Consider the following 27,831-nt stretch of genomic DNA (forward strand, 5'->3'; position numbering starts at 1 on the left):
CACCCTATTTTTTTCCTTCTCCAAGGCTATTAGTATTACTACTACAGAGATGCATTTAAAATTTCTTTCTCTTCACACTTGATGCAGTGAATTAAAACCATTCAATTCGAACTTGTTTTGCCATTGTTTTTATATATTTGTACTGTGTCTGCAAGTGCCCAAACTAGCTTTGTGTCTGAAGGTAGCATGCTGTTTCTGGGGATGCATTTTTCTGGCTCTGGGTAACAGGGCTGCAGTCTCTAGCTGTTTGAGGTGGATCCTAGAAACTTGGGATACTGCCTTGTCCAAAGCTTAGATCAGGCAGGGTCTTTCATAGTTTTATCCAGTTGTCAGATAGTTTTTATTCCTGACACCAGGAATCATGTCCTTACGCAACACCTGGAACATAGTAGGTGCTCAATAAATGTTTGTTGACTTGCAGCTTCTATGGGTTGTTCCAGACTCAGGGAGATAAGGTTGGAAAATTTATCAATATGTTGCAGTGTCTAAATGAGGTAATTTTTAGGGTCATTGGAGGATATTCCAGTTAATCCCACCTTCACAAAACTTGTCATTTCAAGGCTCTAGATAGGAAAAGTTTTAAAAAAGCCTCTTGGATCTTCTAGTCAAGTAACCAGATAGTCTCAGATGGAGTTGAGAGACAAGTTTTCACATGTTATAATGTTGGCGAACAGTTGAAATAAGAATTTTACTTTTTAATGGTTCCTTATGTTTCCAGATTGATTCTAAATTAATGTTTTAATTTGATCCTTATGATAGGTCTGTCACTATAACATTAGATTGAGTTCTTTTTTAAAACTTTTATTGAACTATAATTGATTTACAATTTTGTGTTAAATTCTATATAGCAAAGTGATTTGGTTATACACATATATATTCTTTTTCACATTCTTTTCCAGTATGCTTTATCATAGGATGTTGATAAAAAATATAAAAATATAAAATAAAAATTAAAAAATATATAAAATATATTTTTATATATGCTTTATATAGGATGTTGTTGTTTATCTATGCTATATATAATGGTTTGCATCTTAGATTGAGTTCTAACCAGAGTTGGTCTTTTTTTTTCTTGCTGAAGTTCACTTATTAAGTGTCATTGATTAGTGTTCCAACATAACTGATGATGTTATATTTAGGTGTACCTTGATTTTATTCTATACTCTTGAAACTTTACTATAAAACCAAAGATATAAAACATCAAAGCAAACATGTATTTGCAAAAGTATTTGCTGTAAAAATCTTTATTTGGTAATTACTGCTCCCCCCTCCCCCCCCCAGTTTGCTTGAGGGCTGTCTAGTCATCTTTTAAGGTAAATTTCATATACTTTTTAGGAATTCTTCGTTTTCCTTTAATATGTACTCATGAACAGAAATTCCTGCATTAAGTTTTCTTCTTAAAATGTGTATTTTTACAGGCAATTTGAAAATTGGAAAGAAGAATTTTAAAGCCACTTTTGATTTGCAAAGATTGTCTATAATCTGAAGAACTACAGGCTGAGGTGACTGAACGGGACACACTTTTGGAGAAATAAAAATGACTTCTCATTGTGTGATTGTCATATTTGCCTTAATGAGTTCCTGCTTAGCAACTGCAGGTAAGTTGCATCATACAAATTGCATGTTCATTATGTTCTTTTGGGTATATTTTTCTTCAGTCTAGAAAAATTTAGAATATGTGATATTTATGCAGAGCTTGAGTATTTACATTCTTCAAGGAATAAAATACTTGACTCCTGTACAGACACATAATGTGTTTGTCTATATTATGTCTTACTACACTGGTGCTAGATATTCGAACATTGGTGATGCAGATGCCTAATAACCTTCAGTGTGGAGGTGGCTAGAGAACAATATGTTGTTTAAACCCACTTAAGTTTGTTACATGCAGAGATTACATTTACTTTCTTGTCCTAAGTAAGAATTTCAAGAAAACCCTTTGGTTCTTTATGGTAAAGTAAATAGATCTTTTATATAGAGGTGGCGCTGCTAGCACAGACTACTTAGGAAATGCTTAATTTTGCCTATTTCAGGTATCTTTAGGATGTAATTTTTAAAAAACTACCGAGGGGATTCCCTAGCAGTCCAGTGATTGCTGAGGGCCTGGATTGGAGACCTGGGATCCCATAAATTATGTGGTGTGGTCAGAAACAAAACAAAATATAAAAATTAAAAAGTACAGAAATATACTGTGCTTTCTAGAAGCCATCAGAATGTGAGATTGTAGATGAGAAGAAGCAAATGGTTTGGTTGGAACACTGTTCCTTAAATAAGAGTACCAGATCCCTCACGTCAACATCTTAGTGTAGGCAGTCAGGGTTACTTAACAAATTTAGAAACTTAATTTGCTCTATTTTGTTATAATTTGCTTTGAGTCTCCTTTGTAATGAGCTATATGAGAGCTAATTTGTTGGGCCAGTTCTGAAAACTGGCTGGCCTTAAGAAGACACACATTGACTTAAAAAATGATTAGCTTCTTGGTTTTGACTGTTGAATTGCACGTACAAATGACATGCTGCTGCTGCTAAGTTGCTTCAGTCGTGTCTGACTCTGTGCGACCCCAGAGACGGCATGAGAGTGATAATAATAAGCATGCATTGAGTGTGCTACAATTGTAGATTAACAATGAATAAGGATATTCTTAGTTTATGAGCTCACTTAGTAACAACTCTGGTATTCACCTCTGTGGTATACTGAAGAAGCTGGACCACCATTAAGGCTTCAATTGACTCGGACCAGGAGTCATATGTAGGCAGACTGAGTGGAAGTCACTTTGCAAAACTTGGTTTATTAGATTGGAAAGCAGAAAGAATGACCCCCTTGTTGCAAATATCTCGAGGGAAAGCTTTTTTGAATGCTGGTGTGTGAATTTGAACTGCCCATTCTCTCTACCAGCAGTTTCACTTTGTCTCATGATTGAAAAATTATTTGCCTTTTAGCTGGTACATTAAAAGTGATCTTAATTAAAATCTCATTAAAAAGTAGTAGAAAAAAAAAAGAGAAATATCTTCTGCTTATGTTAGGCCCATACCACTTCTGTTCTTTATTGGGCCCATCTTTGCATGAAATATTCCCTTGGTATCTCTCATTTTCTTGAAGAGATCTCTAGTCTTTCCCATTCTATTGTTTTCCTCTATTTCTTTGCACTGATCACTGAGGAAGGCTTTCTTATCTCTCCTTGCTATTCCTTGGAACTCTGCATTCAGATGGGTATATCTTTCCTTTTCTCCTTTGCCTTTGGCTTCTCTTCTTTTCACAGCTATTTGTAAGACCTCCTCAGACAACCATTTTGCCTTTTTGCATTTCTTTTTCTTGGGGATGGTCTTGATCACTTCCTCCCATACAATGTCACGAACCTCCGTCCATGGTTCTTCAGGCACTCTGTCTATCAGATCTAATCCTTTGAATCTATTTCTCACTTCCACTGTATAATCATAAGGGATTTGGTTTAGGTCATAGCTGAATGGTCTAGTGGTTTTCCCTACTTTCTTCAGTTTAAGCCTAAATTTGGCAATAAGGAGTTCATGATCTGAGTCACAGTCAGCTCCCAGTCTTGTTTTTGCTGACTGTATAGAGCTTCTCCATCTGTGGCTGCAAAGAATATAATCACTCTGATTTCGGTATTGACCATCTGGTGATGTCCGTCTGTAGCATCTTCTCTTGTGTTGTTGGAAGAGGGTGTTAGCTATGACCACTGTGTTCTCTTGGCAAAACTCTTATTAGCCTTTGCCCTGCTTCATTCTGTACTCCAAGGCCGAATTTGCCTGTTACTCCAGATATTTCTTGACTTTCTACTTTTGCATTCCAGTCCCCTATAATGAAAAGGATATCTTTTTTGGGTGTTAGTTTTAGAAGGTCTTGTAGGTCTTCATAGAACTGTTCAGCTTCTTCAGCATTACTAGTCATGGCATAGACTTGGGTTACTGTGATATTGAAAGGTTTGCAGAGACAGAGCACTTAGGGATATACACAGAGATGTAAGATTCATCCTTCGAGTTGCTTGAACTTTAGTTAGGCATATAGAATATAACCATGTAACAAAATAATCAGTGCATGGTGAGTAAAAGCTAGATGACCTCAGAGAGGTCAGAAGGGTGGGTTAGAGGAGCTGGGGAAGGCTCTGTAGAAGTCTATGTCTTGAGCTATGTTTTGAAGACCAGGATGACTTAAGAAAGGGGAAGGCATTGAGGGTGAGCAGAGGGGGAGAACAGTGGCACTTAGGTGTCTGATATTGTTTTTTTCTGTTTGTCTGTTTTTGCCTTTTTTGACTGTTCCATACAGCATATGGGATCTTAGTTCTCTGATCAGGGATCAAACCTGCTCCCTTTGCAATAAACATGTGGAGTCTTAACCATTAGACTGCCAGGAAGGTGCTTGATGTTGTTTTAAGGAACAGATGACCCAGACAGCTGCTTGGGTATGTAGAGGATGTCTGTTTAGAAGGAAGGATGGGGGTGGATTATAGAGGACCTTAAATGTCAGAACAAAGCTGTGGATTTCATTCCGAGGTTTGGATTCTCTCTTCTTCCATCCCTCTGTAGTCAAAAGCATGCATTGTTAAATCTTAGAATTCAAACTGCAGCCTCAGAAAGTAAGGCTAAGAATGTGGCCTCCTTGGCCACAAAGGCCACGGTGCCTGGCACGTAGGCTGACATTTAGCTCAGGCTTGCTCTCTGCCAGCTAATTCTGTCTTTATGAAAGAACACTGTGAGGTGGTATTAGTATTATTATCGTCATCTGTATTTTTCCTCACAAGAAAACTGAGACTCAGTAACTAATAAGTGGCAGAGTGAGGTGGTTTGGCTGTAAAATCCAGCCCATCCACCAGTCCACTAGAACCTCTATGTAGGAGACCCTCAGTGTGGAATGAATGAACCTCTTCACTTGATTGATTCAACACCAGATGAGTAGCCACCAATGAGGCATCCTGGAACCAGGTTAAACCCCTTTGTTCTTAGGGGAGACGTATGTAAGTCATCAGAGTGAAAGGACCCTCAAGTAACGAGCCTTCTTTGTTTGTATTCTTATTCCGTGGACACGGCTGTGAAGCTCTATTATAGAGTTCTTGCCGGCAGAAGTGGTGAAGGCTTCCTTTAGATATGTAGCCAGGGAAGAGACAAGCACAGCACAGCACATAAAATGAGCCTGAGTTGGAATAGTAGATGCCTGTGTGTGGGCCTTCATTGAAAGCCTTCCTTCTCTGCTTGTGGCTGAGGGTGAAGGAAGCAAGCCACATCCCGGTGTTAGTGGTTGCTTTGACAAAACTCGCACTTTTCCTTCCCTCCCTTGTTCCTTCGTTATTGTACAGCATTGTGCCGAGGGAGGGCCATGGTCTTGAACAAGAGCTGTGTAGGGACCCTAATGCCACCTGATTAGAAATTACCTTAGGCTTTTATCATCAATTTTATCTTATCTTCAATCCTAGAATGTATCTGAAGAAAATGGAAAGTTAAAAAATGTAAATGCTTGCTCCTGTGGGCTTAAGCTTCACTCAGTTTTCACTTTAAAAACTGTTCCACTACACATCTTTTAAAAATATTAACTGCTGCCTCCGTGGCTGGCCAGCGTTAGGTAGGGCTGTGTTCCCAGCCTCGGTAACGAGAAAAAGTGCGCATGCAGGGAGAACTCAGGGAAATGGGTTTGGGAGAAAGAGATGGACTCGTCTGTGTTTTACTGGTCCCTTGTGTCAGGACAGAGGGGTGCCGTTGAGGGGAGCTCTGCAGAGATGCTGCTGGCCTCTGTGCCAGCAGAGTGTGGAGGGGTTGGCTATGTTCCTCATTCCGCAGTTGCCATTTAGTGCCTAGATGTATCCTTTTGGAGGCTTGCCCGTGACCCAAACACATATTTCTATTGAGCAAACACATTTCTTTTCATCTTTATTGGATGTACCTGGAATTCCAGGTATAGTCCACAGGAGAATAGAGATGTTTTTAGTTGGAGCTATTTTCCTGCTAAGAAAGCTTTGAACTTTTTGGGTTCATAGGACAGCAAGCAGAGGGATTAATACTAGCTGGTTAATACTTGGTTTGGAATGGACAAGCAGACAGCCTTGGGTGGAGGCTAAACATAATAATACCACTTTATTTTTATTGTTTTCAAATGCTTTCCTGCCTGGTGTTTCATTTGATTCTCATAGCAGTCCCTGGGTGGGCAGGGTTGTTTTTTCATTTATGGAATGAGAATAAGGGGCTTGAGAGCAAGTAATTAGTTTAGAAAGCTGGTCTGCCTCTTGATTGAACCTGAACCCAGCACACTTCTGTAGACAGACTGCACCGATGAGTCAGGGTGATTTTCCTACAGCATGCCCCTCAGCACCTCTTGAAACTATGCTGCCAGGCGCTCTGCTGGGTACTCTGCACCAGTTCATTTAATCTTTACAGAAACCCAGTGAAGTAGGTGTTCGTCATTATCACTGTTTTTATAATTATTACTACTGCCACCACTCCTACCACTATTATTATGACACTCATTTTACAAATGATGAAACTGAGGTTTAAGGAAGAAAAATGTCATATATAATGAGAGTTAATTTTTAAAAAGTTGAAATGGTCCTTTGTGTAATAATAGTCATATGACAATTTAGTGTGGCAGCATGGCAGCAGACCCAGAGTTCATGTTCTTTCCATTGTGCTGCCCAAAGGGAACTGGCACTCTTTCTCTTGGGCTTGAGATCAATGGCCTGAGGACCGCAGAGGTGGTTCTGCCACAGTTTTCCCTTCTCTGCCAACTGAGGGCTCAGCAGCTGTAACTCATAATGGCAGGAGGGAAGGGAGGGTGCCAATGGGGGCTGCCACCAGGGAAAGTAAACGTAGGAGGAATAGACTTGAAGGTTCAAAACAAATGCAAAAAGATCTCTTGCTAACCCCCAAGTCTTTGGACACAGCTAGTTGATTTGGTCAGTGATTATTATAGTTTTCAGGTGGTTATTATAACCACTTTTGTGTTTAATTCTACTTGTGGACACATAGGGAAAAGATACTGTCAATTGTGATGCCAGCTATCACCAGGGTGCCAGTTTTCTATTTATTTTAAGGAGCAAAGAACTATTGTTAAAAGACACAGAGTGAATAGAATGGCCTGCATTTTAGGTAGTGATCCCTCTGGAGAGATCACGCACACCCAAGTGTAATGAGGTCCCTGTTTCCCTTTCTTTAGGTTTTTGCACAGAAACAACACACACACACACACACACACACACACACACACACAGAATTGGGGCAGTTAGCTAGTCAAGAAAGATGAGTTTATTTCTCAAAGATTACCTTGCCTTGCATAATCTACCAATAGGGGTGGGATATGATATGATATCAAATAAAAAGCCTTTTTCTTTTTTATGTGCAAGGAGAATAGATAGTTGGGTAACCAGATGTACATATAGATTAAGAAAGATACTTACCAAGAGGGTGAGAATCTACCTGCAGTGTAAGAGACCTGGGTTTAATTCTTGGTTCAGGAAGATCGCCTGGAGAAGGTCATGGCTACCCACTCCAGTATTCTTGCTGGAAGAATCCCATGGACAGAGGAGCCTGGTGGGCTATAGTCCATGGGGTTGCAAAGAGTTGTACATGACTGAGTGACTAACATTTTCACTTTGATGTCACAAGTTCACAGAACCCAGATTTATCTCCTTTGCCTCCTTATCTTAGACTATATAATTGCCACCCAGTTTTCTGGATTCTTGATCTGGGTTATTTTAGGATACCAGTCATGGTGCATTTTTGTAAATGCTGATCCACTTTCTCATCAGGACAGAGCTATCTATGTGTGACCACGTAGCTGTTTAATTGCACAAGGCTTATATTTTCACACACTGTGTATATGGGAAATTAGGCATTCTCAGCTTGTTTGCTTTGATAACTAAATCCTCCTATTCTGAGGCCACCTTGAATCATTGCAAGAGCTCCAAGTGCTGGTTTTGGAAGTGTTTTAAAACACGGAGTATTCTGGGCAGTGTCACTGTGAAGCCTTTCCCCAGGACTGGCTCTGCATGTGTGGGCATCAGGGCGTGGAGGTGCTTGCCTGTCTCAGGAGATTGGCCCACCTTGTACTGCATCCATGTGAACTGCTGACTTTCATTTTCTTTGAAACGTTCTCTGCCAGAGTGGCCTAAAAAAGATTTACCCTGAAGTCTAATGTGGTCTTATTTTTGTTCTCTGAGAGGACACTGTAAATCAGGTGGCATTCTAGAGGGCTTACCACTGTGCTTGCTCTCAGAACATTCCTTCCAAAGACCAGGCAGCAGGTGCTCTGGGGACGGAGGCCTAGCTGTTCTCCAGCCCTGTCCTGCCAACTCTTAGAAATCTTAAGGAAAAAAAAGAAACCAAACTAGTTTAAACTAGAGTAGAATGTGGAAAAGCTTACTGCCTTTAAAGGAAAATGTTGATTAAAAAAAAAAGATATTCTCTGTTGGCAGTGAAAGGAATCATATAGTTATAAGTGGTATAGTTATGGCAGAAGGAAAAGGTTCCAGTAAGACTGCCCTGAGTTCTTTGTGTTGCTTCTTCCCTTTGTCCTCGCATGCCTGAATAACTTCTTTCTGGCTTAGATGATAGGCTAGCCACCAGGAGTAACACCTCCTGTCCTCCTGCCCTCTGGCCCCATCCATAAGGATGCTCAGGTAGCAAAGGCCTCAGGAGAGAGCAGAGCACCCGCTTCTGGAGTCAGTTCCTTCTCTGCTGTTTTCATCAGGGGTGCTGCTGAGCTGCTGGGCACTTCCCTGCAACGAGCTTTTCCAGTGGGACACATCCGTGCGGCCCACTTTGGCATTGTGTTGTTGCATGGTGAAGCAAAATGCCACAGTGCTCCCACTTGCCCTTTATCCCATTTATCATTTCACCTTTTCTTTCAGTGTTTAAATCCTGCTTTGTTTAGATGGGTGCTTGTAGTCTGGTGAATTAGTTTTGAGTGTATACTAGGGCTCAGGTACTTTGCTAGCTTCTGTGGCACAGAAAGGGGAGACTTTGTAGTGTGAACAGTGAGTTTTTGCCACCTTCTTACATGGTTAAATTTCCTAAAATGTTGATTGATTTATTCAGCAAGCATCTCCTGAGCATTCTAGATACCATTCCAGCTGTTAGACATATAGCAGTGAGTAAAACAGTCAAAAATCCTTGTGCACCTGAAGTTTACATTTTAATGAAGAGAGACAGAGACCAGAAACAAACAAAAACTATGCACATTTTAGCAGGGTTAGTGGAGAAAAGGCAACAGGGCTAGGGATTATTAGTGGGGAAGTACAGTTTAAAATAAGGTGATTCAGGGAGGGCCTCACTGGGAAGATGACATTTGAGCAGAGATTGGAAGGAGGTGAGCCAAGTGGATATCTGGGGAAATGAGCATTCTAGGCAGGAGGAAGAGCATGTGCAAAGGTCCTGAGGTGGGAGCTTGTCTGAAGTGCTTGAGCCTTAGTAAACAGGCCAGGTGGCTGCTGGAGTGGAAAGTCAGAGAGTTCTTGGGGACAGGTGTAGGGTTGCATATAGGGTTGGCCATTGCAGAGTTTTTACTCTAGTGAGAAAGAGCCATTAAGCAGCAGAATGATGTGATCTGAAGGATATTTTAGCAAGATCACTCTGGCTGCAGTGTTGAGAATAGACTGTTGGGCAAGGGTGAATTTGGGGATACTGGTCGGTGGCCATAGTAATAATTGAGGCAAGAGATGATGGTAGTCAGGATCAGATTGTAGAAGGAAAGATCCTTGGAAGTGAAATGCTTGTGAAATTAAGAATGACTTTGTGGTTTTCTTTCAATTTGTTCCCATTGAGGGGGAAAAAGGATCAAGACTGATATCTTGTATCAGTGGAATACTAAGCCATAACCTAATGGTAAAGATAGTTACTTTTATGTAACAGTGAAAACTGAATATTAAAAAACAGAACAACCTTCCAAACTGTCTAAAGAAAATTTCTTTGCACTGTGAATGATTTTCCGTGAAAAATCAGTGTCTGAAAAGCCTCAACCCTCCCTTCCCAACTTACTTCTAAACCTCATCCTTTTCATTCCCCATGTGGTCTGTTTTTCAGGAATATGAATTTTTGAGGGTCTTATCACCTTTTGCAAAGTTGCCTCTCATAGCAAAACTAGTGTTTCAGAGAAATAGAATAGTAAATAAGTGCATAAATTCATTTTAATACATTTTATAAATTTAAGTTGCATGCTAGATGTCAGCAAGAAGGTGGATAATTATAGCATACTTTCTTCTGTTCTAGTTTTTAGCTCTGGCTTCCTCACTGATTCCTGTTTTATTCCTGTAATCAGATTCCAGGCTAGAACTTTTAAAAAATTAACATTTTTTAGAAGGGGAAAAAAATTCCCCAAAGTTGTTGTTGATATTTATTAAGTACCCAACATCATATTTATTAAAAATTGAGTAAGACACTGAGAAGGTTTAACCTCTGTGCTTGAAAAGTTGTCTTTTAGAATAATTTCTATTTATTTATTATACCACTTTTATAAAGTTTTCTGATTTGCTTTCTCAGATCTCATCACTGTCATTGGAGGGCGGGGGAGGGCCGTTGGGCAGCTTGAATCCGGCCCTGTGCTCACCAAGCCCCAGGTGGTGGTCTTTCTGTTTTTGAAACTGGAACAGGAAAGTCCAGAGGAATGCAACTACAGTTTTGCTTCTTGCCCCCTGCAGGGTTTTTTCTAGGCCTCCCCAAAGTGTGTTTATCTTGCTGGCCATGCACGTAGAGCAGCCTGGAATTCTGTGGGGCATTAGAGAAAAAAATAGAAAGATTTCCCACATGACTGGAGTTATGGGAGTGGGAAATCTTGAATTATGCAGAACTCTTTGATTGAAAGAAGATAATTTGGGGATGAAATTTATTTTAATATATACTTTTAAAAACTATTATTCATCCCTCTCTTTTAAAAAATTAAAACCCATATTTTTGAGGGTAGAGGTATGGTCTTCCCTGGTGGCTCAGTCAGTGAAGGATCTGCCCAAGATGCGGGAGACCCAGGTTCGATCTCTGGGTTGGAAAGATCCCCTGGAGAAGAAAACAGCAACCCACTCCAGTATTCTTGCCTGGAAAATTCCATGGACAGAGGAACCTGGAGGGCTACAGTCCATGGGGTCACAAAGAGTCAGACACAACTGAGCAACTAACAGAAGTGTGGAGGTATAGACTAGAAGCAATAAAAACCTTCTATGTATCAAATTAAGAATTTCCAGTCATTAGAAGGAAAAAATATCTTTAGGGTGGAAAAATAATTTGAACTTTAAGAACCTGATAATGATATAATTTGAGGACAGGGTCTGACATATTGTGAGGACCCTAAGGGCCTGACTCCAGCAGCCCCCCACTTTGTCACCCCAGGATCGTTTGCATGGGTGGCTTCACTGCCACCAGCCAGGTCTCTGCCTGGCCCTCTCGAGTGTTTGGGGAGTCTGTGTCCTCTGGTTTGTCACATTTAATTAGCTCTGGAAATATGTTATCAAAGGCTGTCTGGCAGTGTTTCATTAATGGTACAGGGTGAATTCGAAAGCATAATTAATTGTTTTAGATTATTTGCAAAGCCCGTGCTGAAAAACCTAATGACTGTAGGAGAAAGTTGGCAGAGAGGCTGTTTAGAGATTAGCCTGGACCTTACCCGGCTCAATTGCCTTTTGGAGTTGGGCCAAGAGAGGAGTTGTTTTTCTTTTTGGAGAAGTGTTTGTGGCCACATTGTTCCCTAAATTCCCAGTTTACTGCTCCAGGCTCGTGGCTGATGGAGATCATATGGACCTTGCAGAGCTAGGGAGCTCAAAGAGCATCTTCTAGAAGTTTTTGTTTGTTTTTTGTCTTGTGAGAAAAACACAATTACTTAACTCTCATTAACTAAATAAATACTTCCCAAGGGCCTCTTCTTGGAGGGAGGAAAGGGAGCTCTAGTTTGTTATGAAACAGTTCAGGTTCTGAGTGTTAAATGTTCAAAGGCACCAGGATCAGGCCTTACGTAGTTTTTTTTCTTTCTTTTAAAATAAAACAAATCAGATTCCTCATTTCCTCTGTTGGGCTGGTTCAGAGTAGCAAATAGCCATTGCGTTTGGAAAATAGTGCTCAAAAATCTCAATTTGAAATCAAGTGCGCACAGTATAAGTTCAGAGTATACTGTATGTATGAAGGGGGAAGATAGACTTGCATTATTTTGTTAATTTGACATATGTTGTAGAGTAAGAATATCTAGAATTAGTTCAGCCTGATGAATTACAGAAAAATAATGGAAGTCCCTGCCCCTTAAAGATGAGAGAGATTTGAGGCTTCCTGCGTCAAGTGCCAGTTCTGACTCTGAGAACAGTGTAGGCAGTTGAAGATGAAAGCAGAGAAGAGTGTTTCAGACTTATCTCAGAGCCAGTCAAGTGTAAAGGAGCACTTTTCTAAGCAATATATAGCTTCATTGGAAAACATCTATCTAGAAACCTTGCAATTCCTGGGCCTGGGGCTGGCCCTGCCTCTTACTCATAGGCTTTAGCATCTTTTCCCCGTCCTTCTGGGCTCGAGCTGCTTGTGAGTAAGTAGTTACGCATGAATCTGAGGCCAAATTGTACTTTATTAATATGATTCAGGAGAAAAGAATTCTAATGAAAAATTTCAAAGAACTGTGCTGAGCTATTTCATGATATTGTCAGATCTTCCTGAATTCAAGGAGTGCCCAAGAAAATCTATTATGCTTGTTTATTACTCGACTTGGAATCTATTGGAAAAAAACTTACATGAAAACCTCAGGAGAGTATGTGCTGGTTGAGGAATTTATTACTGAGTGCACAGCGGCCTGTGTTTACTCTGTGTGAGGCTGGCTGTCCTGAGGTTCTGGGCAACCTGCCTCCTCCACAGCCAGCAAGCTTGAAGTAGCTACTTTGACATTTAACACTTTCTATAGATGGTCTCCAGGCAACTTGATGGAGTTGATAAGAATTCTGGTCTCAGAGCTGTGAGGAATCATGAAAGATATTTTAAAAAGTTGAGAATAAAGCCTTTGAACCAATAAATGACTGATTTTTCTTTGCTGCTCTATTTTTCTCAATCTCATTACATTTCTATTTTAGAAAGTAATGTCATGCCTACAGTGTCAAGACTTGCTGTATATCCCAGTTAAGTTGTAAGAGATCATGAATAATGTTACAACTGAGAGTTAAATTGATGACTTTAAAGGGTGATTTTACTTTACAAAGACGGAATTCCTGTTTACCCTAACCATGGTTATTTGCATTTAAATATATTTGAGTGTGAGAGAGAGGGGTTAGGATTGCCATTGACAGAATGAAAAGAACACAGAATCTGTAGCATGTCATATCTGTTTTGCCATCCATGAACATGGTATGCCCCTCAATTTGTTTAATTTCTTTCAGTACTCCTTTAGAGTTTTCAGGAATTTATTTTGAAGACTGTGTAGTATATTCAAATGTGAACAGTATTCATTAAGCATGTCTCTCTCATTAGGATTAAGTTTGAGAACCTCTGTTTTAGAGATATAATTCTGTCTTCTTTAAGCTACTCTTGATTAACAGTGATAAGAACTAATACTCCTGGCCATCTGGAGAGTGAACTCAGTCACAAATAACTAAGGCCATCTGATAAAGAATTATTGGCTTGCTAGCTCTGCTCTTTGTTGTAGGAATTCAGAGCTCAGTGCATACTATAAGAAATACGTTCTTTAGCTGAGACTCAAACTGGTGTTGCTGAGCAGAGGAAGAGCCACTGCATCTCTTCACTATGGTAAAGCGAGCATACTTGTTTCTTTAGACAGTCTCAGAACCCAAAGATTGAAAGTTGTGCCCTTTTTCCAAGCCTTTGGGTCTTCCAGCAGATTTTTGCTGGAGCATAATCACCAATGAAGGCTTCTCTGGTGGCTCAGATGGTAAAGAATCCAACTACAATGGAGGAGACCCAGGTTCAGTCCCTGGGTTGGGAAGATCCTCTGGAGAAGGAAATGCTACTCACTCTAGTGTTCTAGCCATGGAGAATCCCATGGACAGAGGAGCCTGGCACTAAGTCCATGGGGTTGCAAAGAGTCAGACACAACTGAGGGACTAAGCACAGTTACCAGTGAAGCTTTGCTTGTAAGTAGGATTTTGTAGAAGTGAAAGTGAAAGTCACTCAGTCATGTCTGACTCTTTGTGACCCCATAGATTATACAGTCCATGGAATTCTCTAGGCCAGAATACTGGAGTGGGTAGCCTTTCCCTTCTCCTGGGGATCTTCCCAACCCAGGGATCAAACCCAAGTCTCCTGCATTGCAGGCAGATTCTTTACTAGCTGAGCCACTAGGGACACCCAGGAATACTAGAGTGGGTAGCCTATCCCTTCTCCAGTGGATCTTTCTGACCCAGGAATTGAACCAGGGTCTCCTGCATTGCAGGCGGATTGTTTACCAGCTGAACTACCAGGAATACTTGAGCAATGCCTGAGGATTCCTGTTATACTTTTATGTAGGAAAAGTAATTTTCTACCACAATGTCTAATCTTGACAGAGATGTATTAAAGTCAGAGTCAGAATCTTAGTTGTGACATTGGACTTTGGATTCAGACACAGATTCAGGCCCAGGCTTTTCTATTTGCAGGCTGTATGACCATATACTCGGTGTCCCTGTATACAAAATAGATATTGATTATACTCATTGTACTGTGTCCTCATTATAGATGATATAATTCATGCAAATCAGAGGGTCATGTTTATTTAAATGAAACTATTGAAAATGATGTTCCACCTATCAGTAATTTTCTCCATCCATGTAGCACTCTGGGCTCAGTCTCACCCTAAGCACCTTATTTAAAATTGTAATCCCAGTTCCTGGTATTCCCATTCTTCTAACCTTGCTTCATTTTTTCCCTCATAGCATGTATCATCTTAAAACATGTTTATGATTTATTTTTGTTTATTACTTATCTTCCTCCATGGAAGTGTAAGCTCCATGAAAGTACTCAGGTTAGTTTGCCTTTGCTCTGGTACAGCTTTTCCATCTATATGAAAATTCTCAAGTGGAGGAGTTTCTATGTCTTTGTCTGACTCTGCTTGAATGTGATCAGTGAGTGAGAAGATGAGGACAGTTCAGTGATAAATCCTCAGTTCCTAGCACCTGGTGGGTGCTTAATGTTTATTGAATAAATTAATACTTAGAACTCATGTTCATAAAGTACAATAAAGAGAAACAAGTTTGCTAAAATAATAAATTGGAATCTTAATGTACATATTCTGCTTTTGGGGAAAGAGGCAGTGGTGGAATGAAGGCTACTCTATGAAGACTGGGCAAGGGTCACTGTCTTTTCAGATTAAACAGTGTCTGAGTGATGTGTGGACACTGATTTAAAAACAGATGCTGGATCTGTCCTAGATTGTTATGAGTCTTTGACATCAAGAAGCTATTGTTTCCTGGTAAAACTTCTGTAAATCTTAGCATATAATTCTTTTTAGTATGTTGCTGCCGCTGCTGCTGCTGCTGCTAAGTCGCTTCAGTCGTGTCCGCCTCTGTGCGACCCCATAGACGGCAGCCCACCAGGCTCCCCTGTGTTGGCTAAAGTAGTAGTGGTATATTTCATTCAGGAGCTGAAAGTTAACTCTTGAAATCAGTGGTACTCAAAGTGTGAACTATGGATCTGGGATCTTTTTAGGATGTCTGTGAAGTCAGGACTGTTTTTATAATGATTCTAAGATGTCTTTTTCCCTGGGTTAATATTGTAGAAAAGAAAAAGAAAGAAAGCGCTAAGTCGTGTCTGACTCTTATGATCTTACAAACTGTAGCCTGCCAGGCTCCTCTGTCCATGGGATTCTCCAGGCAAGAATACTGGAGTGGGTTGCCATTTCCTTTCCAGGGGATCTTCCCAACCCAGGACTTGAACCCAGGCCTCCCACATTGCAGGCAGATGCTTTTACCGACTGAGAGGTATAAAAGTGATATTGGATAAAACTGCTGGCGCCTTATCAGGAATTGAGGCAGTGCTTCACTACCACACACCTGCTTTATTTAAGAATATTCTTGATGAAGCATTAAAACTGTTCAAATACCTTTTTCATATTCTGTATGATGAAAGGGGAAGTAAGTAAGTAGCATTTCAACACCCCAAAGTATAGTGGTTGTCTTGAGGAAAAGCAGTTGTGCAGTTGCTTCAATTGTGAGCTGAATTAGTCTGTTTTTCATCGAATACCATTTTGCTTGAAAGAATGAGTGACAGACAAATGATGGTTATCTAACCTTAGGTATTTGGCAGACATTATTCAAAAATAAACAGAGGGAGCATATTGTTTCAAGGAGAACAACTGACAGTATTTGTTACCGATGATACAATTTTATTTTTCAAGCAAAAACTAAAGTTTTGGTAATTTGGATCTATCACTGTGGCCATGGCAGTTTCTCAATAATTAAATGCTTTTCTTAAGAGGTCAATGGAGAAATTAACAAATGTGATATTTTGATATCATATAAGACATACCTCAACATTTGGCATTTTTGCATAACTCAGTGAACCATTATTTTCCAAATGACCAATACAAGATGTTATAAAATCATGTATGAGTAAAAGATCCCACATCTTGATAGTATAAGATAGAGCAATTGATTTTTTAAAAAAACTTTATATCTTGAGATAATTTTAAACTTACAGAAAAGTTGTGTATATACTACTGAGAGTTCCCATAAGCCCTTCACCCACCTTCATCTTATAACATCTTCTATACCCATGGAGCAATTACCAAAATGAAGACGTTAACCTTGATATCATATTGTTAACTGAAGTATAGAATTTATTTGAATTTCACCAGTTTTCCCACTAATGTACTATTTATGTTTCAGGACCCAAGTCAAAAACTCACATTTCATTTAATCATTGTGTCTCCTTAGTCTCCTCCAATCTATTATGGTTCTCTGTCTTTCAAGTGACCTTGACAGTTTTGCAAAAGTACTGGTCAGTTTTGGAAAATGTCCCCTGATTTGGATTAATATGATTATGATTGCATTGAGGTTGTGTGCTCTTGGGAAGTTTGCAACAGAGGTAAAGTCCCCTCTCAAGGCCTCAAGTCAGTGTTACATTATATTGGTGTGTCTTATTACTGGTGATGTTAGTTTTGATCACTTGACTAAAGTGGTGTCTACTAGAATTCTCTGCTGTAAAGTTACTATTTTTCCCTTTATAATTACTCAGTATTTGGGGGAAAAACATGGACTTTATTGTAACAAGGTATGAAAAGTTCATTATATGATTCAGATTACACTCTGAAATTATATGATTCAGATTACACTCTCTAAGAAATAACTGTTTATGTGTTGCTATGTACTTTATGTACTTTAGGTATAAAGTACAAGAAGAGGTAGCCACAAGTATGTGAAGAGACTAATAAGATTTGTTTCTCCTTTCCAACTACATATCAGTGTGAGGCTGGATTTCTTCATCTCCTTCAACCAGAGCAATGTATCACAATAAATTGAATGCAAAAGTAGATCTGAAAACCCAGCTGTCTTCTATTAAGCCAGACATTAAAGAGATTTGCAAAAATGTAAAACAATGCCACTATTCTCACTAAATTATGTTTTATTTTGGAAAATAGTTATTTTTCATAAATGATACCACTTATGTTCACATGCAGTGGGTTTATTATTATTGGTTTTAAATGAATTAATAGATATTTAAATTTTTTCTTTTTTAAAAAATTTATTTATTTTAATTGGAGGCTAATTACTTTACAATATTATAGTGGTTTTTGCCATACATTGACATGAATCAGCCATGGGTGTACATGTGTTCCTCATCCTGAACCCCCCTCCCACCTCCCTCCCCAATTCTGCTGTGGTCACTCTTGATAGGTAGAGTTTATATCAGCAAAATCTCTTTGGAGCCCTCAGTAATTGTAAAGCCTAAATGAATCCTATGACCAAAAAAATTCAGAATTGCTGTTGACTGAATACTAAAGAGGTGCTCTCTTGGGGTGAAGGTGGGTAGTGCCTGGCAGATCATATCTTCTGGCCCAAATGAAGATTCAAAGGAGACCCGAGGGAAGTCACTTACCTAGTGTCTGGGTAACCAGTTTCCTCACCTGTCAGATGAGGGAGATTGACCTGAGGATCTCCAGGTTTCTTTCAGTTCCCAAACTATGATTCTAAATCACTGTCGCTGTTAAAGAAGCCATGCTGACAGCGTGAGCATTATGGAGCAACAGAGGTAATTTTTAAATATTCACAAAGCTAAAGATAAAGATCTCATTTGCAGGATGTGATCTAGAAATATTTGTGAGGACCTTGTTCTGACTTTTTTGGCCCATAAAATTCTTTCATCGTCCCCTGCAAAAAGTTTTAGTTGTAATTATTAGTGAATTTTCCTAGAATGAATAAAGGAGAGATTTAAGTTATTGCTGAATATTTTTGTTGGTTTATGTATCTCACCAATTAAGAAGTGCATGATTTTCTAGAATTTTTCTGCTATAATGTTCTTTCTCTCTCTGTATATGTGTAAACTTATTTTGTGTAAATATTTATAAGTATGCATAAATCATTTTTAATTGTTTTGGGTTCTTAATGTACCACTGGTATCTATTTTGAAGCAGGCTCAAGTTGTATATTCATGATATACTTACTGATAGTCTTCATGAAGTTGGTTACTTTAATACTTTGGTTTTAAAAAATATGATTATTCGGACTCTTTAGACATCATGATATTTATAAATACAGACTTAGAAAAATGCCAAGTGGAGTATACTAAGAATCCCAAACTTTGGAAGTAACACTTTCCTTTTTTAGTTTAAATGGAAGGAGACTTGATGGCTTAGTTTTTCAAGATGAGGAAACTAAAGGGAAGGAGAAACCAATAGTAAATTGTCATATTAAGAATCAGTGTAAGTCAGTTTTTAAACAGGATCCTGCATTCCTGTGAAGTGGATTTTGTAATGGAAACTGCCACATTTGAGGGCCAGCTCTGTCATAATCACCAATTTGGGCATCTCTGATGTTTAGCAGAAATATAAATATCCAATTCAATGTGTGTTTGTTACACAGTCATAGGAAAACTTTGTGACTGATTTTGAGCCAGAATCTTCTAGTGTTTAAGCTACTACTTGGAAATAAGATTTGGAAGCTGAGCTAACTTTCTGAGCACTTTTACAATTTAGTAAATCATAGTAAGGTGAATTTCATATGTATTATATCTGGAACAGAAATTTATAATTATCTTATATCAGAAAAGTTTCATTCATCAATTTTCAAAGATTCCTTTAAATAATTAACTATTTTAGAATATTCATGTCTCTCTAAGAGGAAAATGCTCCCCAGCTCCCAACAAGACAGTGAAGGAGAGCACAGTCCTTCACATCACAGACCTGAGAGCCAGCTGCCTGGGTACAAATCTCAGGTCAGCCATTAAGTAGCTGTGTAGGCTTGTTTGCTTCAATGTTCACCTGTAAAGTGGAGCTAATAATAGTATCCATCTCAATGGATTGTTTTGAATATTTAACGAGATAATATGCTTCAAGTGCTCAAAACACTGCCTCGCATTTACTAAGTGCCAATAAGAAGGCTGTAGCTATTAGTATTTGTCTGCTTTTAAAATTATTGCTTAGTTAATACATGATATATTTTTGGTCACTTATTTCTTCATTACGTCTGAATTTTTATTTCATTAGTGACATTATCCTCAAGAAATGTTTTAGGATAAGTTACACCTGGAAAGGTTTTACATTTATAGGGCACACCAGAGTTCTAGATTTGTGGTACGTTGCTGGTATTTTAAGGATCCTTAGGGAATACCTGGTCTAATTCAGCTTGATGTATAAATCACCTTTCTAATATCCTGTTGACTGAGCCCCCAGCCTTTGCTTGAGTTTAAAATATTTCTGACTCTTGGGAAGTTCTTCCTTGTGTTATGCAGTCCACCTGGCTATAACCTCCACTTTTAGCCCAAGTTCTGCACAGTAGAGCTGCATAGAATTTGGCTAACAAATAACCCACCCAAATAGTGACTGTGAAACAAATGGGTCTGGATGATTTAGGATTGTCGAGAAGTGACCAGATAGAGGTCCGTCTAGTCAAGGCTATGGTTTTTCCTGTGGTCATGTATGGATGTGAGAGTTGGACTGTGAAGAAGGCTGAGCGCCGGAGAATATTCTTGAGAGTCCCTTGGACTGCAAGGAGATCCAGCCAGTCCATTCTGAAGGAGATCAGCATTTCTCTGGAAGGAATGATGCTAAAGCTGAAACTCCAGTACTTTGGCCACCTCATGCGAAAAGCTGACTCATTGGAAAAGACTCTGATGCTGGGAGGGATTGGGGGCAGGAGGAGAAGGGGACGCCAGAGGATGAGATGTCTGGATGGCATCACTGACTCGATGGACTTTAGTCTGGCTGAACTCTGGGAGTTTGTGATGGACAGGGAGGCCTGGCATGCTGCAATTCATGGGGTCGCAAAGAGTCGGACACGACTGAGAGACTGAACTGAACTGACCAGATAGTGTAATTCAAAGTTGAGGAGGCTCAATGGATTTATTTGTAGGTGGAGTTGCCCTGAGCTAGTTGGGAACATATTTGGCATAGAAGTTTGTTCCATTGATCCTGTGGTGGGGCTCTGAACCAGAGAGGGGGAAAGCAGTGCCAGGTTCTCTGGCCTCCCCGGTACAAGATACCCCCATGAAGTGTTGTACATGACCTTTCCTGGAGGTGGAACGTCTTTGTGTTTTAAAAACCTGATCTTCCATATTTAAAAATTTGTGTCTGTTCCTCCTCTAATGTAGAATGGAAGCTCCATGAAAGTGGAAGAGAAACTGCTTACTTTGTTTACTGCTCTATCTCTAGCAGTTCCAAGAGCTGGGAATACAGTGGGTGCTCAGTATTCAAATGATGGAAGCAAAGATTGAACACACAAATGTGAATTTATTTTCAATTTAGCACAGTAAACTAAATGTCATATTCTCTTTATTGTCATGGGCCATTCTTTGGGCCTGAGCTGAAGGAGAAACTGTCGGAGGATAGGATTGAGATCTCATGAGGGGAAGATATCTGTTATTATTATTTGCAACTTTCAAATATTTTCAGAAAAAAAGTATCTTTTCTGTTTGATATGTGAGGATTTTCTAGAAACAAAATAGAGGTTTCTAATGTTATCAAAGCCAGAGGTATACCATGCTATGAGAATTGGGTTTTTAAATCAGCCCAGCTGGATAGCAACTTCATAGTGTAGCCTGGGCAATGTTATATGAACTTAGCTGTACTCTGAGTGCTAATGAAACAAGTTTGCCAGACACATGAATTGTAAAAAGCCATCAAAACATTACAATGTAGAAGAAAAATGTAGTGAAAATTCCAACATATAATGTCTAAGTAGTTCCTTTTTCTGAAGGCTTTTAAGTTTTTTTTTAGGTAATTTGCAAAGCCTATCTGAAGTTGTAGAAAATATATGTAAAATTAAAATAATATTAGTTGAAAACTTTGAACAGATAATTTAAGGAAATCTGAGTACCCTCCTTGGATTTTGGATGTAATGGCGGCTCAGAGGGTAAAGCATCTGCCTACAATGCAGGAGACCTGGGTTTGATCCTTGGGTCGGGAAGATACCCCTGGAGATGGAAATGGCAACTCACTCCAGTAGTCTTGCCTGGAAAATCCCATGGATGGAGAAGCCTGGTAGGGTACAGTCCATGCAGTTGTGAAAAGTTGGACACGACTGAGTGACTTTCACTTCACTTCAGCACATTAAAGAGAAGTGAAAGTGAAGTCGCTCAGTCGTGTCCAACTCTTTGTGACCCCATGGACTACACAGTCCATGGAATTCTCCAGGCCAGAATACTGGAGTGGGTAGCCTTTCCCTTTTCCAGGGGATTTTCCCAACCTAGGGATCATACCCAGGTCTCCTTCATTGCAGGCAGATTCTTTACCAGCTGAGCCAGTAGGGAAGCCCAAGTATACTGGAGTGCGAAGCCTGTCCCTTCTCCAGGGGATCTTCCAGACCCAGGAATCAAACTGGAGTCTCCTGCATTGCACGCGCATTCTTTACCAGCTGAACCACCAGGGAGCAGCTGGATTTTCTGTAGCTTGAGGATACATATTTAGGTCAAAACTCATTGCCATGTTCCTTGGTATATCTTGATTCTGCATCCTCTCTGGGAAGAAACACTGTTTGATTTTGGAACCAGAAGGCTACTTCCTGCATTCTAATCCAGGTTCCCTGCCCTCATGCTGGTCTTGGTTTACTCAATTTGACTAAGTCTGTAATTTATGAAGTCAATAACTTTGTGACATTGAGTGAGTTACTTGACATGATTCTACCTCAAATTTTTCATCTGTAAAATGGAGGTAATACTACTGTATCTCAAGGTTGTTATAAAGAATAAATACATAAACACATGTAAAGTCTTTAGAAGAGAGTGTGGGATATTGTAATGTAATATCATTGTTGTCAAGTGTGGATATTTTGAAGGTGAAAGTGAAAATGAAGTCGCTTAGTCCTGTCCGACTCTTTGCAACCCCATGGACTGTAGCCTATCAGGCTCCTCAGTTCATGGAATTTTCCAGGCAAGAGTACTGGAGTGGGTTGCCATTTCCTTCTCCATGGGATCTTCCCGACCCAGGGATTGACCCAGGTCTCCTGCATTGTGGGCAGACACCCGTCTGAGCCACAGTGAAAAGTAGATAAAAGAGCTTTGGAAATTTGAAATATCTATACAAATACAAAGGAGTATTGATTAGTCTTCACAAAGTTATTTTGCATTTAGGGCCACTCATTGTGGGTCCATTCACACGTCTCTCTTCAGGGTGTGGAATTAATTCCTAGGGTGCTTCCTTAGGAGCCAGGAGTGCTCTGAGGAAAAGAAGTTTAAGTACCAACTAGTTAGAAAATGAAGGGACTGAATTTTCTAAGCTATATCTTTACTTGGAATTTTAACTTTGTAGAATTTCTAAGTAAGGGGATAAAAAAGACTATTGGAATCACAGTGTTGATAGCCAAAATGGAAAAAAATAGACAACTCAAGGAGAAATTTTTTTTTGGCCATGCCACACGGCTTCTAGGATCTTAGTTCAGTGACCAGGGCTTGAACCCGCACTCTCGGCAATGAAAGCGTGGAGTTCCAAAAACTGGACCACCAGGGAAGTCCCAAAGGACAAAAATTATTAAGGGAAAAGTTTAAAAAATAATTGTCTGCATTAATCAAATTCCATGCATTTTGAATCTTAATTATCACTTTGTGCAGAGAATGGAGCAAATTTTGAACATGCCTTTTTTTTCCCCCTTAAAATATATCAGCATTATATTTAACAGGATTTATATATTTTTTTAAAATAGAGGTAATTAATTGTGAAGTATTTTGATGTTCAGCAGGCAAAGGAAACACATTACTTTGTGTAAACAGAGGTTAATATGGAGTCTTTGAAGTCTAAATTATTGAACTATTTGCCTAAGGCAAGCTTCTTAACTGTTTAGGTTTCCTCTGGCCTGTAATAAACTCTAGGGGTGAGAATACACAAAAACATTCTATGTGTAAAACATTTGGGTTCTGTTTGCAAAGCATGTTTGATCCAAATTTTCAGGTTTCTCTTTGCGTTATGCTGATGAATTAGGGGACTTTCATCCCATTTCCCTCTCCTTGTAGCAGTCTAATTGGCTCCTGGTTGATAAAGACAGAAGCATGTGTTTCTGGGAAAGGTAAGCCGTCATTTGTTTAAGTTTTAAATGATCACTTGCCTCTGGAACTGGCACGGGGACCAAAGAATGTTTATTACTTCCATGTTGTTAACATGGGAGTGGATCTGAAAGACGTTAAGTGAGGTTTATGTCCAATTCTGTTCTATAGCTTCCTTGGGCCCTGGCCAAGGTGACTTGTGTTTGTATGGGCCAAGGAGGCCCTGCTTAAAGAGTAGACTCTTTTTCTATAGCTGTTTTTAATCTGAAAATATCTACCTTGAAGACAGAGCTCTACTTTGGAGAGTAAAAAATAGCTGTTACTGATCTTAGCCAATGGACAACCACCAGGGAGGTGGGCAGGGGCACACGTGTTTCTGGACACAGGTTGTGCCTCATTCTTGCTCTACTTGTGTTACTGGCCAAGCAGATCTTGTGGCCTTTGGACAGGGTTGCCTTGGGAAGGTGGATACACAACAGTATTGGTTTCTAACTTAGACCTCTGGGACTCCAGTCTAGAAGTTCTTTGATCTGTGTGTGTCAGGTGGGAAGTAGGATGTGTGTCCTGCTGTAGGGGTGGGGAGAATGGTGTCCCACCCTCATCGGGAAGGGCTAAAGCTCTGATTGGCACATGTGATTCAGAAGCCTCACTTCTCAAGTCCACATGTACTTTTCCAAGATCCTTCCCCTTACCCTGAGCTCTGGCCCTGCCTCCTTTCTTGGCTCAGGGGACCGTGGGAGCTGCCGGGAGGAAGTTGCCATTCTTGATTTTCTTTATTCTTTTTGTGCCCCCCTCAAGGCTGACAAATGTTAGGACCCCACCCCAAATCATATTTGTATTTTGCAGCCTGTTTGGCAGTTCGCTCCCAGGACCTGGACTCCTGTCTGAAATACTGGCTGGCGTGACTGCAGCTCCTGTTGACCCTCTGTTCACAGAGGCCTAGGAACAGATAGCCCCAGACTGGAGAACCCAAAGAAAGCTCTGGGTGACCTCTGCTATTTAGCAGCTGCTCCTAGCACCAGTCACTGTGGCAACTGGGCTCTGTTTATGAAAATGAATGAAGGCCTCAAGCCTGGGGCATCCACACCATGGACAGAGCTCCCCCTGGAAATACATAGCCTGCCAGATTGCCAGGGCTAAACCAAAACAAAGATGAACCAAACAAAAGTAGCCAGGGAAGTGTTCAGCCCTCGGGGGACATGCTCCATGGCTTAATTGCCTAATTATCCTCCCTTACCAAGCAGAACCATGCCAAAGTGAGCTTATCTTGGTTATGCTAGAGGAAGACTAAGGCTAAGACCCTGGAACTGGTCTGGGCAGTTTTCTGAGCTTATCCTTGCATTGCACTGGCCTGGCCTCTAGCTGTGGGTTTAGAAGGAATCAGTGTTTAGAACCAAGGATCTGACTTTCTGAAAAACTTATTTTAGGTCCTGCCTTTATGTAAGCTGTAAAGCTATTTTTGGGGTCTGCATCTTTGGAATGGACCCTTATCTGGAACAACTGAGGTTGGAGTCTGTCCTCTTTGAGTCCTTGCTTTTACAGAGTCCAAAGCACCCTTTGTGGTTATAACTCTCCATGGGAAATGGAGAGTTCACTGTGGACGTCTTTGAGAACACTTTGAAATCGGAGCTTCCTTTGAGGGGAATGTTATGTTCTGGGTGCTGCTAGCATTCTTAGATTTTATGATTCCATGGCTGGACCTGTCCAGCATATGTGTCCTTTGGCCTCACTTAGATGCTCACTGGGTTACTTCGCTGAAGGGTAGATAGATATGGAGCTGGGAGGACCTGTAGAAATCGTCAAACCACACTCCCTTATTTTAAAGGTATTAAACCAAGGATGGTTCACGTGGTTAGTTAGGCAGAGCCAGAGCCAGTGCCTGGGTCTTCTGATGCTGTTCCAGAGCCCCCTTCCCTACTCTGTGCTTTGTCATGGTGAGGGTGTGCATGACTATAGCTGAGGTGTCCTGGTGGAGGAAAAAGAGTGGGGAAGTTTGAGAGGGCTGGCATTGATGGTTTTCCAACAGAGCAGAGATGCTTAGAAACGTGGTCAGAGAAACAGGGACTCCTCCACATCTGTGGAAGGCAGCTTTAGCTCTAAACTTTGAAATACCCATTTGCTGCATCGAGGAGGCCTTGAGATCCTCACCTGCTCTTCTTGATGACAAGGAGTTGGGGATAAAGAGGGAGAGGGACCCGAGAGGGGGTGCTACAGATTTTGATGGCAGTGAGGAGAACGTGGACATAAACCACAGCTCTGTCCTAGAATTCAGGTCTGCCTCTGCCCCAGCAGCCCTTTACCCCTAACTTTGGCTGCATGTCTTGGGGTTTGAACCGTTCTGTCCCTGGTGAAGGTGACCCATCCAAAGAGACCCTTGCCACCTGGGAAGGGAGTGAAGTCCTTGAGTTCTCAGGCCTGTGCAGTTACTGGGTGGCTGCTGCTGTTTGCCAATGATAATCCCTCATGAACTCTGCTGTTGATAAACCAAACCAAATCAGTGGTCGTTTTCCTTTAACTGAGGATTTAAGTTAACGTATAACTACAAGTATCCTGTTGGTTTTCATTCATGTCAGCACTGAACATTTGTACACTGAGCTGTGGATTTGATGTTTCTGAGCTGTCTTGGCTGAGATACATATGTGAATTGTGAGTTTGCAGTTGGCAAACTCTTTTCTCCTCTGGCTGGTCAATGAAGCTAAAATAGGTTGATTGGTTATGGTTGAGAGATCATCATGGGCATGAAGACTGGTACAGGTGAATCCTGTATTTCACTCTGAGTAATTGTAATCAGGGGAAGAAGGAAACTTTTCTAGGTTTGTTCTGTAATTATCACGACAGTCAGGTTCCTTGAGGAAAGGATAACAAAGGGGATTGTTAGAGGCTGTCCTGCACTCGTGCTGTCAGCACCAGCAGACCTCAGGCTGAGCTGAAAAGCCAGCACCCTGGACCAGACGAAGTCTTCATTAACCAGAATGATGTTCTGGACAGTCTGAAGTTGAACAGGTTTCTCTAGTGTCTATTCACAGTTAGCCAGTGAGGTTAATATCAAGTTAGTTGGAAGTCAGTGCCTGCACTGGTCATAACCCACTTGTATTCTGGATGGGGGTCAGAGAAACTGAATAGATTTATTCATTCAGCAAGCAGTGAGTGACAGCAGCCTTAGCTATAGAACCAGCTCTTTTCAGCTTCTTGATGACATATACCATTATTGTTGTTAACAGGTTGGCTAAAAAAGTGAACCTGGAAGAGTCAAGGCTTTGTTTCTTCCTGTCCCACACTCAGATGTTTTCTCCTCGTTTCCTGTAGTTATTCAGTAAACATTTTCCAAGTACCTACTGTGTGCCAGGGGCTGTGTTATCACAACCAGTAACTTATTCTTAGTTAATGAATGACCTCATGCAGCAAGCAAACAAAGAAGCCTTAAGAAGAGGAGGATAATTGGGATCTTGTGTGTCTCTTCCTGCCGTCCTTTGGTGCCTTCACACCAGGGAAAGGAAGCGGAAGTCAACTTAAATTAGTTTACTTTGGTAATGACAGTTTTAGAAGAGTTTGGAGAAGGAGATTGAAACTATTGAGACATAGGAGGTTTGGGGATTACTGCTGGAGTTTTCTTTCTTATTCCTTCTAGCCCAGGAACTCTGTCCCAGTTACCACTGATAATGGACCTTTTTTATGTTTAACCATCTTGTCAGTAAGTCAGTAACACGTGCTGAGAATAGAAACTAGTGCCATTCCATGTTGTAATCGCCAGTCCATACATGCCCCACGGGTTCTGTTGTTGTGATTGTTGCTATGATGCCTCACATCAAATGCCAGCCATTAGTCCGCCACTTTATAACACATCTACAGGGTCCCTATTCCAAGCAGCTTACCTTCCCCAGAAGCCCAGGACTTTCCCACATTGGCACACAGGAGGTGGTCGAGGGGACAGGACAGGAACCTTCCCTTTGTGAAATGTGGTCCTTGCTTGAATCAGTAAAGGGAATTGTGTTCATCTATTTTAATAGGGAAGGCTTTTATTTAGGTAAAATATTTTTCTATTAAATTCTGCCTTTTAAAATGTCTAGGCTTGAGTGTAACAAGAATAGAATTACAATTCTGTTCATTGTTTCTGTTCTTTCAGAAGATGTGACTTGCAATGCTTGACTACGTGCTAGATTCTGAGGGAGGAAATGAAACAAGAGATGTCACTTCTAGTCTCTGCTCTGTAGGTGCTTCCTGACCAGCAAGGGAAGAAAAAACATCAGGTGGTGTTTTCAGGAGC

General features: G+C 40.4%; 1 protein-coding gene across 4 annotated transcripts in view; it reads left to right on the forward strand.

Moving 5' to 3' along the window:
• The window catches only part of TGFBR3 (transforming growth factor beta receptor 3), a 207,967-nt gene that overhangs the window by 32,356 nt on the left and 147,780 nt on the right, over positions 1 to 27,831 (forward strand). For all 4 annotated transcript variants that reach the window (XM_055585178.1, XM_055585177.1, XM_055585179.1 and 1 more), the window contains one exon: positions 1,419 to 1,598. In XM_055585178.1, the coding sequence (XP_055441153.1) occupies positions 1,538 to 1,598 (61 nt within the window). In that variant the 5' untranslated portion in view covers positions 1,419 to 1,537. The remainder of the gene's footprint in view (positions 1 to 1,418; positions 1,599 to 27,831) is intronic.

Source organism: Bubalus kerabau, chromosome 6 (assembly GCF_029407905.1).
Source record: "Bubalus kerabau isolate K-KA32 ecotype Philippines breed swamp buffalo chromosome 6, PCC_UOA_SB_1v2, whole genome shotgun sequence".
NCBI lineage: Eukaryota > Metazoa > Chordata > Mammalia > Artiodactyla > Bovidae > Bubalus > Bubalus kerabau.